The 20,103-nt window shown below is 41.7% G+C and overlaps 1 protein-coding gene across 7 annotated transcripts in view; it reads left to right on the top strand.

The window, feature by feature from the left end:
- The window catches only part of EBF2 (EBF transcription factor 2), a 201,226-nt gene that overhangs the window by 141,235 nt on the left and 39,888 nt on the right, over positions 1-20,103 (top strand). For 4 of the 7 annotated variants that reach the window (XM_055295745.2, XM_055295748.2, XM_063611449.1 and 1 more), the window contains 3 exons: positions 14,002-14,119; positions 15,909-16,039; positions 17,007-17,133. In XM_055295745.2, the coding sequence (XP_055151720.1) occupies positions 14,002-14,119; positions 15,909-16,039; positions 17,007-17,133 (376 nt within the window). Of the gene's footprint in view, positions 1-14,001; positions 14,144-15,908; positions 16,040-17,006; positions 17,134-20,103 lie in introns of all 7 variants that reach the window. The other 3 variants (XM_055295749.2, XM_055295746.2, XM_055295743.2) reach the window with 1 other exon arrangement.

Below are 20,103 nucleotides of genomic sequence, written 5' to 3'. Positions count from 1 at the left end.
GACATAAAAAATACTTACTGAAACCCAAAGGGTTTTAACCCTTTTAACCCTTTTTAACCTTTCCTTTTTTTTTTTGGCCCAGATGCCTTTAAGAATCTGGTAAAAGCTATAGTCTGTATCCCATCCAAATACTACATTTAAAGTTTTAATTAAAATTTCAGGGGTCTCCAGACCACTTGAAATATCTCAAGCTTCCATGGACCTCTAGTCTAAAGAAATGGAATTCATTTAAAGCCCAATAGGCATCCTTCATGTAAGGTAACCTTTAACAGTGGGGATCTGTCCACTTAAGACTTTTCCTCGTGATCTCTCATCCACTCTCTTGGCTTCAAATGCTCTCTGTTCCTGGATGATTTCTGTATCTATATTCTCAGACTTCTCTAGAGCTGAAGGCATATAACGCTAGCTTCCTCCTGGGCATCTTCCCTGGATGACTAATGAGCACGTGTTCAAAACAACTCAGTGCTTGTTCCCCGACTCATTCCCTCCTCTTTCATTGTCAAAGTGTCGCCTCCTCCTCCTAAGTATCTATTAAATCCACCTCTCTTCTGAAAAGCTGCCACAGCCCCTATCTTTATCCCTCCCCTGTCTAACCCGTCCTCAGCATGAATGCCAGAGTTACCTCTTAAAATATGTCATGATGCTGGGCACAGTGGCTCACGCCTGTAATCCCAGCTCTTAGGAAGGCAGAGGCAGGAGGATAACTTCATCCCAGGAGTTTGAGACCAGCTTGGGGAATGTAGTGAGACCTTGTTCTCCACAAAAAGGAAAAAAAAAACGGACAAATAAAATGTCATGAGGATGCCCCATTTACCCTGATGTGATTACTATGCATTGTATGCCTGTATCTGAATATCTCATGAACCCCATACATATATACACCTGCTATGTATCCATAAGAATTAAATATATACACCTACTAAAATGGGTCATGGATATCAACTGTCCATGGACACAAAGCTTGGATTTAAAAAAGCATGGCTGAGAAGGCCGCTCAGCCTCTGCCTACCAGGAAAACCTGTCATGCCTGTCCCAGAAGTTCTCATCTGCCTGCTGCTCACCACACACCCATGTCTGACTTCTGTTGCATCTAGGAGGCTTTCCATATGTTCACCCCTCTGCCTGGGAACCCTCCACCCCTCTCCAACTTGTGACTCCTTTTCATGCTTTAAGGCTACAGCTGAATGTCACCGCCTTAGTGATGCAGTTTCTGACTCTTCCAAATGGAGCTGTTGGTTCCTGGGTCTGTGCTGACACACCCTTCCCTGCAGGCCCCTACCCTGCCAGTTATCACATCATCTTGCAGTTCTTGTCTGTCTCTCCAATAGACTGTGTGCTGCTTGAAGGCAATTGATAAGTTTTATTTATTTTTGTATGTATTGCCAATGTCTAGCACAATGGCAGGAATTCTGTAGATTATTATTAAATAGATTATTAAAATAATTGATTCAAATAATATATTATTATTAAATGAATTTTTAAGAGAGCAAAAGAAAAAAGGAAAAAAGAGAAAAGAAACTTAAGATTTCCAGGGCTCCTCAAGTATCTAAATCCATGGGTCATGCATGCAGAAAATAACTTCTGCCCTCCTTGAAATGGAACAATTAGGTGAAACAGCCAGATTAACAGCTCAATGAAGGAAAGGAAAAGAAATGTGTGTCTAGTTTAAGCTGACAGGCCTGTTAAGACATAATGAATCCCATTCTTTATTTCTTTCTGCTTGTGTGGGTGGAGAGCAGGCAGTTGTAAAATCCAAAAGAAAATCAAGCTAGGAAGAGGAAGTCAGGCACACGGTCATTTCCCACATTCAAATTCTAAAAATCACTAGGAATTGACAATAATTTAGAGCTTATTGTTGCTAATTCACTGTCATAGATAGGATGGCTGGGTCTGTTCCAAGTCATAGTGAAAACACAGAGGTACTCATTCATTTATTCGTGTACCCTGCCAATATTACTGATGAAATTCTGTGTGCCAGGCACTATCCTAGGTGCTGGAGATACAGCAGAGAGCAAATCATAAAATTCCTGCCCTCGAGGGGCTTGCATCCTAGTGGAAAGATATAAAAAATAAATGAGTGCTTTGCATAGCTCAAGTCTGCTTCTCTGTGACATTCAGGTGACTTTCCTGGAAGCAGTGGGCTTCCGTACAGTGCCAGCTGTGTTTGTGGTGCTTGTTGGAACTCAGCAGCTTGGTCAAGTGTAGATGTTTGTGGAGCTAAATGATACCATTATAGTAACAGTAAGTGTGGATGCTCTTCTGAATAGTTTTCTGAGCTTTCCACAGCATCACCTATTATAGGACACAAATGTCGGCAGATCTACTTAAGACTGGGAAGCTTAGAGGCCTGAATGCCAAGTTTTTACCCTCTGCCTCAAAAGGACTTCATTTTAAAAAGACATGATCATTGGGGTGTTCTCCGTCCTATGGACAGCACCAGCTTGTATATTAGGTCATTTTGGACGTAGTAGCATTCTGGAATTGAGATCCTTGACACAATCCAACCTCAAAAATCATTGACTTTTTTTTTTTTTTTGAGACAAGATGTCACTCTTTTGCCCAAGCTGGAGTGCAGTGGTGCCATCTTGGCTCACTGCAACCTCCGCCTCTCCAGCTCAAGCCATCTCCCCACCTCAGCCCCTTAAGTAGCTATGACTACAGGTGTGTGCCATCAGGCCCAGCTAATTTTTGTATTTTTTATCAAGATGGGGTTTTGCCACATTGCCCAGGCTGGTCTTGAACTCCTGAGATCAAGTGATTCACCCACCTATCTCAACCTCTCAAAATGCTGAGATTGCAGATATGAGCCACCACACCCAGCCTAAATTTTTTTATTGATACATAATGTTTGCAATCCTTATGGGGTACATGCGATATTTTGTTACATGCATTGAATGTGTAATAATCAAGTCAGGGTAGTTAGGGTATCCATAGTCATCCATCATCATGAGAATTGATCATTTCTCTATGTTGGGAATATTGCAGTTTCTCTCTTTTAGCTAGTTTGAAATGTACAATACATTGTTGTTAACTGTAGTCACCCCACTCTATCAAATACTAGAACTTACACCTTCTAACTGTATGGTTGTACCCATTAACTAACCATCTTCATCCTGCCAAATCATTTTTAATGAACTTCACTCTAATGGAGAGCTTACTCGTAATTAAGATAAAGATGCTTACCTCAATTTGCTGAACTTCCCTGAGAGACCTTTGGGTGTCTCAAATTTACCCCCTAAATTACTCCCTTTTTAGATTAGGTCCACCAGAATAATCAATTTTAATTTACAGAGTCATGCTAGGGAGAGGACTGAGATATATGTGCAGGTCGTGTCATCCTTGACCTCAAGAGGTATGTCAGTAGATATGGAAAGACAGACAAATTTCTTTTTCTTTCTTTTTTTACAGACAGGGTCTCACTCTGTCACTGAGGCTGGAGTGCAGTGGTGCAATATCGGTTCACTACAGCCTTGGTCTTTTGGGTGTAAGTGATCCTCCTGCTTCAATCTCCCAAGTAGCTGGGACTACAGGTGCATGCAACCATACCTGGCTAATTTTTGTGTTTTTTGTAGAGACAGAGTTTTGCTATGTTGCCCAGGCTGGTCTCAAACCCCTGGGCTCAAGTGATTCACCTGCCTTGGCTTCCCAAATTGTTGGGATTACAAGTGTGAGCCACCACACCTGGCCAGACAGACACATTTCTAATGAAAGAAAAATCATTCCAGGAGTCAGGCTGGGGAAGGCTTCGGTGCTGAGTTGGTTCCAGGTTGCACGCAAGCCCAGGATGGGCCTGCTGGAAGGGCATCTTGATGGGGATTTGAAGGGTTCGAGGGAAGGGGTTGGAGCTTTTTGAAAACACACCTGGCACATCTGCCAGGCCTGTGAGAAAGCAAGAAGAAGCGCCCGGTGGGGGAGAGAAGGGGACCAAGGGCAGAAAGATCTGCCGGATGGGAATGGAGAAAGGAAGTGATGCCCCGGTGGGATTGACTGGAGTCCACAGGGTGGTTGGATCATGTGCGAGGCCTCGTGCCTGTTGCTGCAACATGCTGGATGCGACAACTGCAGAAGAACGATGGGGCAAATGAATGGCTCTGACAAAGACACCTCGTACACACAGCTGGGCACGAGCCATTAGTCGGGTTTACTAAACGACGCGAGAGCAAAGGGCACGGCTACTCATGTCTTGGAAAAGAGCCAAGCTCCATCCAGCAACCCCTTATGATTTTTAAACCCCCAGCTCTTATATAAAACTTTTTAATGGCCCCACCATCTATTTTCCTTAAATAAAAAATGTTGAATGTTTCTCTCACACCCGTTGGAGAGGGAAACGAGAGTTTAAATTAACTCCAAATGGTAAAAATTTAATACAGCTCCAGCTGCCTGCAGGTTTCTTCAGTTCACATCTTTCAGTGTGAGAGCTGCTCCAGCTGCTCTGTGATCTCATCTACCATTTGAAATCCGGAGTGCTACTGAGCAGCAGTTTTAAAGCACATAATGGAAATCACTTGACTTAGGGCCTCTCTGATCAGCAGGTGAATCCATTATCTGATGATAAAACAAACCAGATAGTCCGAGTTAAGAAATCATAATTATCTATTTGAAGTCAGAAAAAGAAAAAAAAAAAACCTTGGAGGGTCGGAGGATCTTTCTCTCAGTCCAATGATGTAAGCTTGGGGAAGGCTCTCTGGAGTGACTTCAAGCTTTTCTCTGCTGTTAGAACCTTCTGCTGCCTCCACCCCTAAATTTTGGTGTCTTGAATGGGGACAAGAATCAGGGTGACAGAAATCTTGACTGACTCACCCAGGAAATGAGTTTTGAGTTCTTTGTAAAAGAATAAGGTGAGAAATGAAAACCAGTAGTTGCCTGGGAAACTTTTGGGAGAGGGTATGTCAGACTGCAGTTAGCTGGAAACACAATCTAAATGCTCAAATATTTTAAGGGACTCTAATGTGGACACAAACCTGCCACCGAACCCATTCCAGGACTATCGAATGCAGAACTTCCTGGAAAGCAAAGTGTTCTTAGTCCTGCAATAACAGTGCATAGTTCCTCAGCTGCTTCCAGGGCCTGTGTGCTCCTGATTTTTGATAGGCCACAGGTGATTCAGGTTGTCCCTGGGGCCAGAGCTTCGTAGACAAGAATGCCCAAGCCAAACAAAGAACTGCATCAAATATGTTATGGCTCCCCTGTGGCTCTCAAAACTTTTGCTAGTAAAATATTGCCCTTGACCGTAACCATCCCACTTGGCACAAATTTTAGATGGGAAAAGTAATGGGTTCAATGGAATACAATGAGGTAGGGTGGGAGTAGCAAGTATCTGTGGCCTTTAAGATGAAGAGACATTCAGTATTGCAAAGCAGATGAACGATCTTCACACTCCTCAATGACGTGAAAAGGTGTTTTTTTTTTTTTCTTTTTCTTTTTAAATTGCCACTGGATTTCTCAACTGGGTTTTTAAAAGTAAGCTCTAAAAGGTGTTTACTCTAAAGCCAAATTGGCCAAAATATACCAGTGGAGAGCTCTTGGGCATACTACTTCCTTTATGCCAATTAGAATTCTTTTTAGGTGCCAGAATAATCATCCCAGTAACCTCAAGTTGTGTAACTCCCCCAATTCTTCAAGGCCTGTTCTTGAATCTCACTTTCTTGATGAAAATGGCTGTGATATAGCCTTCAATTCACGCTGATTCTTCCCACCGTTGGGCCCCTAGAGTACACAGTGGCCACACAGTTTAATCCTCAATAACAGATTACCGTGCAATAATATTTTCTGATTATGTCTAGTGTTTGCTATGCTTTATCCACTGCAGGGTGAGCTCCTTGAGGCTGCGACAATGTTTTCTATAAGCTTGCATTGCATGTAGCAGAGCGCCCAGAGCACCTAGTCACTGGGTCTCAATAAATACCCAGTGACTGATGGAAACACAGTGCTGTCTGGTTCCTTAAGAAAGTATCTTCTCTAGTTAAAATGAAAAAATAAAATCAAACTATCATTCCACCCAGCAATCCCATTGCTGGGTATATACTCAAAGGAAAGGAAATTGTTCTACCCAAAAGACACATACATTTGTATGTTCATTGCTGCATTATTCACAGTAACAAAGACATGGAATCAACCTAGATGCTCATCAATGGTGGATCAGATAAAATGTGGTACATAGACACCATGGAATACTTCACAACCACAAAAAAGAATGAAATCATGTCCTTTGCAGCAACATGGACACAGCTGGAGGCCATGATCCTAAACAAATAAACTTAGGAACAGAAAACCAAATACTGAATGTTCTCACTTGTAAGTGGATGCTAAGCATTGGGTACCAACGGACATAAAGATGGGGGTAATAGACACTAGGGATTACCAGCAGGGAGAGAAAGGGAAGGAGGAGAGGGCTGAAAAACTACTATTAGGGATTATGCTCACTACCTGGATGACAGGATCATTCGTATCTCAAACTGCAGTGTCACACAACATACTCATGTAATAAACCTGCATGTGTACTCCTTGAATCTAAAATAAAAGTTGAAATTACACAAGAGAAGAAAGTAAAATAAGTTAAAAGGAATTATTTTTTAAACTGAGTAAATTGACCAGTGTTGGTTTAGTTTATATTCTTGTCATCAAGCATATCAGTTTAAACTTGACAGAATTAAAAATACGTATTTTTTTTTTTAAAAAAGAAAAGAACACATCTTCTCAGGAGTAATGCCATTGATGCCCAGTCCCCTCTCTGCTGGAGCAACCCAGAACCTCCCGCATCTGTCTCTATGGCAGTCAACTCTGTGTTCTCCTGTCTGGGACTTGATCCTTCACTGAACAGAAAATTTAGCCTTCGGGAATATGAAACAGCCATTGCTGAGAATTCTGGGAATTCCTTTTAAAGAAAATGACAAAATCCATGCTTGTGGGGTAGGTGTTTAAAAGTAATTTTGGAGACTCTGGAGTCCCGTAACAAAGAAGAATCTGGGCCTTAAATCTGGCTTGAAAATAAGTGTGCCAAGAATAAAGTGGTAGGGCGGAATAAACTGCATTAGCCCATTTGTTAGTTGTTAGCCTGGATTGAATTAATGGAGGGTTAGACAAAACTGTGTCATTAGATTCACCTTGTCAATGATGAGAATTCGGAATTGTGTAAAAACTCGACGTGTATTTCTCCTTGCAATATGGACTTGCAGCTTGGTTGCCTGCCATAGCCAGAAGTCTGTCTTGATTTTCTCTGTCCCTTTAATGGTTTCTGTGTCCCTTTCCTCCTTCCACAGGTGGAAAATAAAATCCCACATAACAGTTATGCTTTGGGAAAGCTGAAATAACATCTATGGCAACTGAACAGTTATAAGGGAAAAGCACATCATGAATTTAATTCCATTTCCAGATGTAAAATGTCATAAAGAATTTTTTTTCCATTCTTGGCAAAATAACAGGAATTTTCGAGACCATTTTATTTAGCTGAGTGTATGCACATTCATAAGTAGGGTATCAGAGTCTTCAACGTGGAGTGTGCTATAAATGCGATGTGTTATAGCTTTACTGAGATTAAACTACCAAAGGCCCCACATTCAGCTAGGAGGTGCATGACCCTCATTGAAAGGGTGGGGAACTGTGTCTGACTAATGGTAGAACTTGGTGTGTTTTCAAAGCAACGACTCTGGCCCATATGGGGAGGTTTCTGACCAGTGTAATTATTCTCCAGTGACTGCAGACATTGGAATTGTCGTCTGTTTCAAAGAGCAGATCATTTGGTCATTCCACACATTTTTCATTTTGACTTCTCTTTTTCTTTTAGCCTCTTTGTATGAGACTTAGGGTCTTTGTAGAAACACCTGGGTAGGAGCTGAAAAAGCCTAGCTGGGAGTAGGGCCCAACTGGCCATTCCTCTGACTTATGTAATTCAACTAAATCATACAGTTAGAGCTTTGAGAAGGATAAGTACTTAAAACACACACACACACACCGTATTCCAAGAAGCCAAGGACATTTTAGAGAAGGGCTATAAAAATAACCAAAGGGTAGGAATAAGTCAGTTTGGTAAAAGTCTCCATGGCATGTGCTATCATTCCGATAACTAAAGAAATAACTCCTCTACTGGAAAATTAGCTGTTCAGGCAGATTAACGGATGTGTCCACCTGAAGGGTGACTCCCACTGTGGCCTTTTACGAGCAGGAAAGGGCTCCTTTACAACTCAGCTCCTGCTTTGTATAAATTATTGGAGTGCGGGACATGGGAGAACTTTTGGGTAATGAAAAGAAAAATAGAATTTGAGAAAGCCGATCAGTTTTCTTGAGAACTGGTAGAAGACTGCTAATGTACTTGTAGATTCTGTTCTTAAAACTTTCTTGTATTTTTCAAGGGAAGATACAGACTTTTTATTCATGTTTCTATTTCTGTATAACCAACTAACACTGCCATATAATTAAATGATTTAAAATGGAACCTACCACCGTCACTCTCCAATTGGTCTGTTTATTGAGTTGGTGTTACTAAAAATGAGAGATCACATCAAAGCAAAATAGGGAATGGCAGAAGGCGAAAACCACTTTTATTTAGAAAAAAATGCAAGCAATTTCAATTGATCCTGATTTCTCTCTCTTGGAAGCTTGTGTTAAAGGTACTTTGTCGTAAATAAATTGGTTGTTGCTTTTGCGTTGAAATGTGTCAGTTGAGGAGAGCTGTCATTTACCATGACTTAGTTTTCAGATCTGCAGGCTTTGAGCTGTAATACAGATATATCAACTCTAAGAAATAAATGAAAACTGTCACCAGTGTCAGCAGCAGAAACTGGGGGTCCATCCCACACAAATTATGGACATCTGTATTCCTAATTGGCATTCTTTAGGGCCATGCCAGCAGAATGGCAGTGCCAATAGAGTCTGACAGCCTTAGAAAAGACGAGTTATCAGGTCTAGGTGATAGGAGATGATGAGGCACAGAAGTTCCTTTGTATGGAATACTCTCCGTATGTTTGCTAATATAATGCTGGCGATTTTCAGTTTCAGGCACCTCCAAATGGCACCTTTTATCCATATTACATTTGCTTCTTTTAAAGCAGATCGGTTGATCTTAGGTGAGTAAGTGGTATTGATGGTTATATGATCAGAAGACCCTTGGCAGAGATGCATACAAATAGTTAACAAGGTAATGGTAAGAAATGTTGACCTTGATTTGTTTAGCTAAGATGTAAAGATTTTTGAAGGTCAAAGGTGTCCTTGTGTAGTGTTTTGGAGTCTAACTGTGCCTGACCCTCTAACATTAAGCTGCTGTGGCCTGCAGTTTTGAAGAGTGAAGCAAACCAGGGGGAAAACGAGAAGGGGGAGAGAACAGGAAATGGAATGAGGTGTTTCAGGAAGTTGTCAGGGGTTGACTGATTGATTCCAGATGGGAAGGGTCAGCCTTTGTGACCCAGGAAATACTCACTAGGGGAAAGAAGTTGGCTCGTGGAAGGGGAAGGCCTGGGAGTAAGATGACGTTGGAATGCGCATTCCACTTCCTTTGGTCCTAAAACATTCAGAAATCTTAACTTCTCCAAATAGACGAATATCAGCGTTGTCATTGTTCATCAGTAAACGGTGAAGGAACTTAAATTTGAAGTTTTGACTGTACCAAATCTATCTTCACCTGTATAATGTAGTTCATTCTTCCAGAAGTAAAGCAAATGTATGTACAAGTCAGTATTTAAGTGCGTGTCTCTATGTATAGAAACAACCACCAAACAGGTCTGGTTTCCTGTTGTGGAGTTTATGAATTAAATCCATCACATTTTGAAAATTCAGTTGAATTGGCAGGCTCTTCCAGCTACCTCACCATCTAAGATATTTGGAATATTAAAACCTGGAACTTGCCTCATATCTATACGTACACATGCACACGCACATACATTTGGACATAATTTAAAATCTTGTAATAAATTTTACAGACACTGACATAATTCAGGTTAATTCCCTAGCTGTCATGAGAGGCCAGCGTGAGCCAGCAAGTGATTAAAATTTATTTCTATTGTTAATAGAAAATAATGAAGTGCATCTGAACCATCAGGGTATGTCATTTGGGAAATGTTCACTTTGGAACTAAGTCTCACTCCACCCAAATGGACAATGATGAAATCAGCTGGCTCGCGAAAGCCCCATATTTTGTGGCAGGAATGCGTGGGGAGTATTAATGGACGGTATGACAAGGAGCTTGTGGAGTGAATTAAAGCAGCCTCAGAGAGAAGGCTCTTTACCTCCACGTAATCCTCAGACAGGGCCCAGGTTCCCCTTAGTGTGCGTAGGACAGCTCATTAAGAATTAATGCCCATGGCTGGGCACAGTGGCTCATGCCTGTAATTGCAGCACTTTGGGAGGCTGAGGCAGGAGGATCACTTGAGGTAAGGAGTTCTAGACCAGCCTGGCCAACATGGTAAAACCCAAAAAATACAAAAATTAGCTGGGTGTGGTGGCGGGTGCCTGTAACCTCAGCCACTCAGGAGGCTGAGGCAGGAGAATCACTTGAACCTGGGAGGCAGAGGTTGTGGTGAGCTGAGATTAGGCCACTGCACTGCACTGCACTTCAGCCTGGGTGATAGAGCAAGACTCTGTCTCAAAAAAAAAAAAAAAAAAAAAAAAAAAAGGAAGAATTAAAGCCCAAAGCACCCTCTCTTTGTTTTCTGCTTTGTTTTTTCCAGAGATGACAGTTATGTCTTTGAAAATGCATTCACATACACAATTTATAAGAGTGGTTTGATTCTTTCTTCTCTCTCTTCTCCTGTTGTTTTTGGGTGGTAGGCAATACAATCTTCATGTTCATCTTAACCTTGTGACCATGAGGCTCTGCCTGTCCCTTTGACTGTGACATGACCTTGTGTTTTGCTGAGATCACTTTGATAAGAACATGAGCACTTACAGGGAATGATAGATGCCGCCATCTTAATGTTTGCCGCTGTGATAGGAACTTTCTGGAAGGAATTTCCCCAGATTCTAACATGTTAACATGGACACAACTGAAAACAGACACAGCGCTAGACAGGCTGTACCCCTGAATTGTGAGCAATTATATTGATAATTTTCTGAATGACAACTGAGGTTCCTTTAAGTTTATTCTTTGAATCTCTGGGCCCTGTCACATATTAGAAGCACAGTGAATTATCTGTTGGGTTGGATGACTGACACTTATTCACGTAAAATTTTGCATGTGTTACCACCATGTTCAAGATGTGAGACTATATGAGATGATTTGTGGACTCATGGGTTTTAGGGATTTTCCCAAACCTATTACGCTAAAAATATAACTTAAAAAGATGTCCTCAAAAAACTCTTTAGGGCAATGAAAAAATCAGAAGAGTATTCCTTTGCTGGTGGTGGGGGTAGGATGGACTGGGAGGGAACACAAGATAACTTTTTGGGAAGATGGAAATAGTCTACTTGTTGATCACAGTGTAAACTGAACAGCTAAGATTTGTGCATTTCAATGTATGTAAATTTTACCTACAAAAAAACCCAAACCTGTGATCATTATCATTGTTGAGCAGGGGGTTGGGAGTGGGTGGTGGTGAACAGTAGTTCCCCTGCCCACTTTTGAGGCTTCACTTTCTGTGGTTTCAGTTACCCAAGGTACAGTACAATAAGACATTTTGAGAGAAAAAGAGAGAAGCCACATTTACATACTTTTATTTCAATATCTTTTTATAATTGTTCGGTTTCGAATATCATTGTCATTAATGTCTTACTGTGCCTAATTTATAAATTACACTTTATCATAGGTATGTATAGGAAAAAGCATAATATAGGGTTTGATATTGTCTGAGATTTCAGACATCCACTGGGGTCTTAGAGCATAGACCTCTTGGATAAGGGTTCTACTGTAGCTGAGATGAGAATGGCGATATTTTGACAATTTTTGAAGTTGGATGGTAAGTACTGGGGATTCATTATGCTATCCTGTTTCTTTTGTTTGCTTGACATTATTCATAATAAAAGGTTTTTAAAATGCTGCCTCATTCCTTCATATTCAGAGGTAAGGTAGGGCTGGGTGCTGTGGCTCACTTCTGTAATCCCAGCACTTTGGGCGGCCGAGGCAGGTGGATCACTTGAGGTCAGGAGTTCAAGACCAGCCTGGCCAACATGGTGAAATCCTGTCTCTACTAAAAATACAAAAATGAGCTGGGCATGGTGGCAGGCACCTGTAATCCCAGCTACTTGGGAAGCTGAGGCAGAAGAATTGCTTGAACCCTGGAGGTGGAGGTTGCAGTAAGCTAAGATGGTGCCACTGCACTCTAGTCTGTACAACAAAGTGAGACTCTATCTCAAAAAAAAAAAAAATTACGGCAGGATCAAGTCCCCTGCCCTCCATTTAATAAATAAGGAGGGACAGTTACAAGTAGATTATCAACTGTTTTATTTTGGGAGTAGACAGGAAGAGTCATTTTTAAACACGACTCTTCATTTTGTACCTATTTAGTGCCCTTCCTCAAAAGGTCTACACGTGTTTGTGAGTACGTATATAATAAGTTCTTTTTTTTTTCCTCAATAATAATGGCCATGCATAACTGATGTGAGCTGGGAAGTAGACCCATGTCTAGGGTGGTTCATCTTCTGAGTCAAGTGATTCTGTGGGAGCTCCACCCAGGTCCACTCCCTTCTGCTATGCTTGGCCAGCCTTTGCTGATATCCACCTCTTTGAGCTTCTCCCCCACCCCTGATCTGCAGTACATATGCTGGAGCTCGATTCGATACCAGTCTTTGTGCTACTTGTTTCCTGTGTTAACTATGATTCTCCAGCCAGAAAATAAACTCTTTTAGGTTAGGGACCATGCCTTGTAACTGTTGGTACCTATTTCCTATCTGCCTTTTCCTAGGACGTCCCCCAGAGCTTAGACCACGGGAGAACCTCTGTGTGTGAGTAATGTCATCTGTCTTAGGGTCTGGTCAAGCCCAGCATGGGCAAGGCAGTTAGGACGCGAACTCATCCCAGTTTGGTACACACCAAGCACTGTGCTGAATCCTTTATATGTATTACAGGTTGAGTATTCCTTATCCAAAGTGCTTGCATCTAGAAGTGCTTCTGATTTGGGGTTTTGGAATATTTGCATTCTGTACTTACTGGTTGAGCATCCCTAATCTGAAAAATCCAAAATCCAAAATGATCCAATGAACATTTCCTTTGAGCATCATGTCAGTGCTCAAAAAGGTTTAGATTTTGGAGAATCTTGGATTTCAGATTCTTGGACTAGGGATGTGTGCCTGTATCTCATTATACCTCATTTCAGCACTGTGAGATACACATTGTTATTTATATCTTACAGATAAGAAAAACTGAGATTAGAAAAGGTTAAGTAATTTGATCATGGTTGCAAGTTAGGGGACAGAAGCCTGGGATTTGAATTCAGCTCTCCCTGACTCCAAACTCACGTTCTGCCACCGTTCCACACCACCTCTCCCCTCGCCTTCATTAGAGGCTACACATCCTGTATTTTCAACACTGAATTATGGCAACCTTATCTTCCCAGCAAAAGTCGAGGCATCGCTGCCACCACTCTCTACTGGGCAGCAACACCACAGACAATTCACCAGCCAGCATCCCAATGCTGGGCATGATGTCAGGACCCGTCTGAAGTACAAGAACCCACTCCCGAACTTGGAGAAGTGACTTTCCAGCTGGTGTGTAGATCTCAGCTTCCACATGGCACACCAGCTTTCTGTGGTGGAGGCTCCACTGGCAGTGGCGGTCCAGGTCTTTTGATAGAGAACCAGGTTTCTGGAACCAGCAGGCAGATGGTCGTTTTCTCCACTTCATCACATGGGTGTGCTTTGAGCAAAGGTTCTTGACAATGCATGGATGAAGGGCAGCCACTTTTTCTGTAAAGTTTTGATATAATTACAGGGGGAGAAAACTCAGTTGAGTCCCAAGTTCTGTCCCATCTCCCCTTTGCCAAATGGAAGTGTGGCAAAACAGAATTTTGGTGCATTTGCTACTTCATGTGAAACTAATTCCACTGCACTCCCTTTCTCCTTTTTACTTTAAATATGCAGGTTGTGTTGTCAACAACGGTGAACGTGGATGGACACGTCTTGGCTGTTTCTGACAACATGTTTGTTCATAACAACTCCAAGCATGGACGGAGAGCAAGAAGACTAGACCCATCGGAAGGTAGGGCTGCCTGCGCTCAGCATAGTAGACACACAAAATTCTCCACCAATTTCCTTGTTCGAACTTCAAATTTATGTCTCGGAGTCAGAGCAGAGAAAGTACACAGAACCATGTGGGTTTTTTTTTTTTTTTTTTTTTTTAACAAAGTTCTAAACACGAACTCCATCTTGCTCCACTGTAAGGCCCACACGTCTACCAGCCTGTGCCAAGTCCTCATGCCTCCCACTCTCTTCCATTCTGTTCTGTGTTTTCCCTTTTGCAAGACGGGCATTTCAGGCCAATGTAGGCCTATGACATCTTAGTTAAACAGGAACATTGCAGTACCAGACATGTATGAATAAGTGTCAGATGTGCCCTTAAACAGATTGTAGGCAAAACAAAACAATGTTCAGAATGAAACTGACACTAATTGATTTTTGTTTGCTTGGACAAGAAGAAATCATGGTCTGTTCTGGGTAGTTTTCCAAGTGCATTAAAGTAATTAGAAGTACCGGTAACTGTTAAACTTCAAGTCGTCCAAAAAATTAAAGTATATCGATGAAGATAACTGACAAATCTAAGTAAATTCCATTTAGTTTTTCCCCTTCCTTCTGCACTCCCCAACTCACTGGTATAGAAAGACCTTATAATACAGAATGTTGGTCAAATTAGGCTACTATTCTAGTGTGATGTTTTGTTATATACTACCACCCAACCCCCACCTCCCACTCTAACTCAGCCCTGAAAATGTATCTTGTATCATTGTAAACAGGAATTAATGAACTGAAAGAAAATGATTGAATCAGTAAAGAATTTGGAGTGGTGTTAATTCTCCCACAGTGGGCACTGAAAGGGGAGAAGAAAATCCCAGAGTTCAGGACTAGGAACCCATCCAGTTTCTTTTGACTGATTGGATGTGATTGACTGGCTGTTCAAAGGGGGCTCATGTTTTTGGAGTCCTGCCAAAGTTCTCCTCTACCTTTGACCCTGTCAACTTTGGAAATGGAGTGATGGATCGACTTTAGTTATGGCCTGAAAACCATATTGGGTTCCTGTTGGGTTATAAAGTCCAGAGGCCTGGAGCATATGGAAGAAGTGGGGAAAATCCTTCGAAAAAGTTAGTAGAGTGATTAGAAATTGTCTCTTGATAGAGCTGAAAAAAGCCTTCAACTATGATAGATTTTGCTTTCTCCCCCTCTCTCTCTCTCTGGCCCATTAACAGGCCTTGTAAATCTTAACATCTTAGGGCAGAGGAGGTGGGGAGAGAAAGGGGATTTACACATTTCCAGTGTGATCAACTTATAAAAATATGGGCAAAAACAACAGAGTTTTTCAAACACCCTTTGCACAATTACCTAAGTGTTTTACTTTTTCATACATAATGGTCAACTCATTAGGCTTTACTGACTTGGTGAAAACCAACAGCCAATTAGGGAATGATGGCAAGTCAACAAATCTCAGCTTGAACTTCTTGGAATGACCAGCAGCTTTCAAAAGCAGCCCATCCCCAAAATTATAAGTTTCAACCAAACACGGGTGTCCAGCCCTTTGAATGCAAAGACTTTTTTATTTGTGGTGTGTCCAATCCTTTGAAGGCAAAGATTCTTTTTCTTATCTGTGGTGGGGGATATCACAAAAATTATACATGGACCTTTTTTGTTTGTTTTGCAGCTCATCAGTTATCGTTAGCATTACTGTATTTTATATGTGGCCCAAGACAATTCTTCTTCTTCCAATGTGGGCCTGGGAAGCCAAAAAGTTGGACACTCATGAAAGAACAAACCTGACTTTTTCTTTCCCGTCTTCTTAGCTACCCCCTGCATCAAAGCCATTAGCCCGAGTGAAGGCTGGACCACAGGAGGAGCCATGGTCATCATCATTGGGGACAACTTCTTTGATGGTCTCCAAGTGGTGTTTGGGACCATGCTTGTATGGAGCGAGGTAGGCAGCGGCATCAGGCTTACTCTGATTTCCTTTCGCCCAAAGATTGTTTTGATCTGGGAAACTAGTCAGTCCTAGAGCATCAGCAGCACAAACACCAAGGGTAAAAAAACATAGAAGTCATAGTAAATCAGGCGTGGGATTCTTAAGAAGATAAGTATCCACTGCAGTATTATTAGTAATGGTGAAAACTTGGAAATCTAGAATTGTAAAGTGATGGAATATCACTCCACTGTTAAAAAATGTTTTGAAAAAAATCGAATGATACAGGAAAAAGGATATGCTCACACTGCAATACTAAGCATAAAAAAGATAAGGACAATAGTGCCTATGGATGTAAACTCTAGTTATATAACACACATTTATAGAAAGGTACTGGAAACATACCAGATGTTAATATTGATTGTCTTTATGATGTTAATTTTTAACAAATATTTTTCTGTAATTTCAAAATGTTCTAAATTGGATGTGTTTGACTTTCATCATCATATAACACATTACAAAAAGATAAGTGACAGTGCTAAGTTGGGGTTGGAACTTGCCAGATCAATATTTGAAATCACAAGCAGGATAGGAGTTCAGCAGAGGAAAGGATTCTAGGGATGAGGGTGGGGTTGGCCGCAGGAGGTGGGAGGGACTTAGGCTGGGCTTGTAGGAAATAAACGACTTACACTGGTTGAGTTGAGAGGAAATTCCAAGGTGGGGGTCAGAGAGAGAGAGACAGAGACAGAGACACACACACACACACAGAGAGGGACAGACAGACAGAGACAGACACACACAGAGAGACAGACAGAGACAGGACAGGGATGTTCAGAGTGCATTTGGAGCTAGGAGTACTCCAGTTAGAGTAGAGCAGAGAGAAAGAAGCCCCTGGGGAGCAATAGTGGGAGATGCTGTACACCTTATGTCCTTGGTGATGGCTTGTCTAATGGTTATTTTATTTCCCTGCCTGTTCATTCCTCAGCTAATAACCCCTCATGCCATCAGAGTACAGACTCCTCCCCGGCACATCCCAGGCGTGGTAGAGGTGACATTATCTTATAAATCTAAACAGTTCTGCAAAGGAGCCCCAGGAAGGTTCATTTACACAGGTAGGTGAGAAAATGATTCCAAGAGAGGCTGGCTTCTGGTTTGCCTTTGCGCTAGTTCCCAGTATCTGCACTTTATAATCGTCCTGATTTTTCTAGGTCTTTTTACTAGTGTGGAAAGAGTGAGCTGAGTGATAGATGTCGAATGGTGATGTGAAGGTTCACTTCTTAATTAGTGTTTTACTTAAGCAACTTCTGCATGATCTGGGAGATCACAGCAGCTCATTTCAGGAACACACCTCTACAAATTTAACTCTGTTGGAACCATGCTGGAACCATCTTTTATCCACATGGTCAGATTAAAAAATAGACAGTTATTGGCTATAACTATATTTTCTTGAAAAGATTCAAGAGAGTTGCCTAGTGATGTTGGAAAGCAATTCAAAGTATTTTAAAACTTTAAGAAGGTAAAAATCATATATTAGTCAATCTTTGTTTAATTTCTACTTTGTATCAACTGCTTTTTCTAAGCGAAGGATATGGATGACACGTAAGACATGATCCCTTCCCCATTTGGAAGTTTAGAAACTTTTCAAGGAGACAACGGTATATTGCAGAGAACAGCTGGTGAATTCATAAATTTGAAATGTTTGGTATTTCTGATGAATGGAATATGAGTTTTAGAAAGAGAGAGCTTAGTGTGGACAAGAGTAATGGCATGAGGTGCCAAGGAAGAGATGGAAATTGAAGGCCATATTTACGGACAGGGAGAATTTGAATGGGCAAAGAGAGAAAGGGAGAATTTCTCATTATGGGAATCCCGTAGGCAAAGGCCACAGGGTGAGGTGAGCACATTCCTACAGTACAAAAAGCTTGTCTGACAGCTGTGGCAATGCATTTTGTACTTACACTAGAACTTATCCTACATGTGCTAGGCATGTGTATTAGTCCGTTTTCATGCTGCTAATAAAGACATACCCGAGACTGGGTAATTTTTAAAGAAAAAGAGGTTCAATGGACTCATAGTTCCACGTGGCTGGGAAGGCCTCACAATCATGGCGGAAGGCAAAAGGCACATCTTACATGGTGACAGACGAGCGAATGAGAATCAACTGAAGGGAAACCCACTATAAAATCATCAGATCTCATGAGACTTATTCACTACCATGAGAACAGTATGGGGGAAACTGCCCTCATGATTCAACTATCTCCCACTGGGTCCCTCCCACAACACATGGGAATTATGGGAGCTACAATTCAAGATGAGATTTGGGTGGGGACACAGTCAAACCATATCAGCATGGGAAGGAAAGAAAGCATAAAACAGCTTAAAAACCTTATGTAGTACCTAGAGTAGTCAAATTCATAGAGATGGAAAGTCAAAGGTGGGCACCAAGGGTTAAGGGAGGGGAAATTGTGGATTTGTTTAATGGGTCCAGAGATTCAGTTTTGCAAGACAAAAGGAGTTCTGGATATGGATGGTGATGGTGGTTGTACAACAATGTGAACTACTTAGCCCAACTGAGCTGCACACTTAAAAATGATTAAGATGGTAAATTGTATGTTATGTGTATTTTACCACATTTTTTTAAAGTTAAAAAAAAAGGAGCGTGGTAAGGGAGTTTAGACTTGACTTGTCAGAAAATAAGAAGGCATTGAGGGTTTCTGTGCAAGGAGTAACTCAAAGGTATTGTCTTCAAAAAAAGGAATGGTGTTGATATAAAGACTGAGTTAATTGTGGAACAACCAGAAGCAGGAAGATCAATGAGGTATTATACTTTGACAGAGAAAATAAAGAGTATAGAGAAAGAAATATATAAACCAAGAAAATATAGCAGGCATATTATAAATTTTTAATAATATTACTTTAGAAATAGTATAGTCTCGCATTTGCGCTCTGATTCCTACTCTTGTTAAAGTGTCAATGTCTGGCTAGCTATCAATTAGGAGTAGATGGAAAGAGGTAATTTTTAGGTCTATTTATTTAAAATTTAGCTTTTGAATTTTCTGCCCTGAGATAAGCACATCTCAGGTGTTATTTTCTGTGGATCTATGGGAGATTCTATTGCAGTCACAATAACAAAGTTACTGTTCCAGCTCCAAAGGGATATAGTTCATTCATTCATTCAAACTAGTATTTATGACCTGCCTGCCATGGGCTGGCCCAGCTCTAAGCTCTGGGGTATAGAACGGAGGAAGGTAAAGTCCCCCATCTTCATAAAGCTTGTATTATAGAGGGGAAGACAGACAAGAAAGAAAATAAGTGATATAATTTCAGATAGTAAGAAGTAAGGTAAGGAGAGTGAGGGAGGGTTGGGCAGGCTGGTTAGGGAGGCCTCTCTGAGGAGGGGACATGGAGCGAAGACCTGAATCCCAGGATGGGGCCAGCTGTGGAGATTCATCCCCCCATCTCTCCTTCTTCCTCCGTCCTCCTCTCCTCTCCTCTCCATCCACATTCCCTCCTCCATCACAGGAGCTCCCTGGGGCTGAGTTTTCTGTTTGGTTCACTGGTGTTCACTGGAGCAGTGCCTGGAAGCCCATGAATCTGGGGATGGGGGAGGGGGTTGTCCCAAGTAGAGGATACAGCAAGATTACAAGTGGGAGGGGGCCTGGTGCTGTTGGGGAAGAGCAAGAATGCCAGTGTGGCTGGAGTGGAGTCAGTGGGGAAGAGAGTGATGGGAGATGAGGTTGGAAAGTCAGGCAGGGCAAGGAATTTGGATGGGAAGACGTGGAAGATGCTGAGCAGAGGAGCAACCAGCATCTAGACAGGATTTAAAGCTACAGGACCGGATGAGATCACCACGATAGGGTGGAGAAGTCCAAATATGGTGTCTTGGGAACACCAGCATGCACGATTAAAGATGACAGGAGGAAACTGGGAACGATCCTGAGAAGGAGTGGTCAGGGTAAGAGGAAACCAGGAGCATGGGCTGTCCCTGAAGTCAGCTGGAGAGTGGGTCTTGTTCCAGGACACTGTTTGCATGTAGAGCTTCTGGTATCTCTAGTGTTTCAAAGACACCCCTGGACGTGGGT

The sequence above is a fragment of the Symphalangus syndactylus genome, chromosome 10 (assembly GCF_028878055.3).
Source record: "Symphalangus syndactylus isolate Jambi chromosome 10, NHGRI_mSymSyn1-v2.1_pri, whole genome shotgun sequence".
NCBI lineage: Eukaryota > Metazoa > Chordata > Mammalia > Primates > Hylobatidae > Symphalangus > Symphalangus syndactylus.
This window is presented reverse-complemented; position numbering and strand designations above follow the sequence as displayed.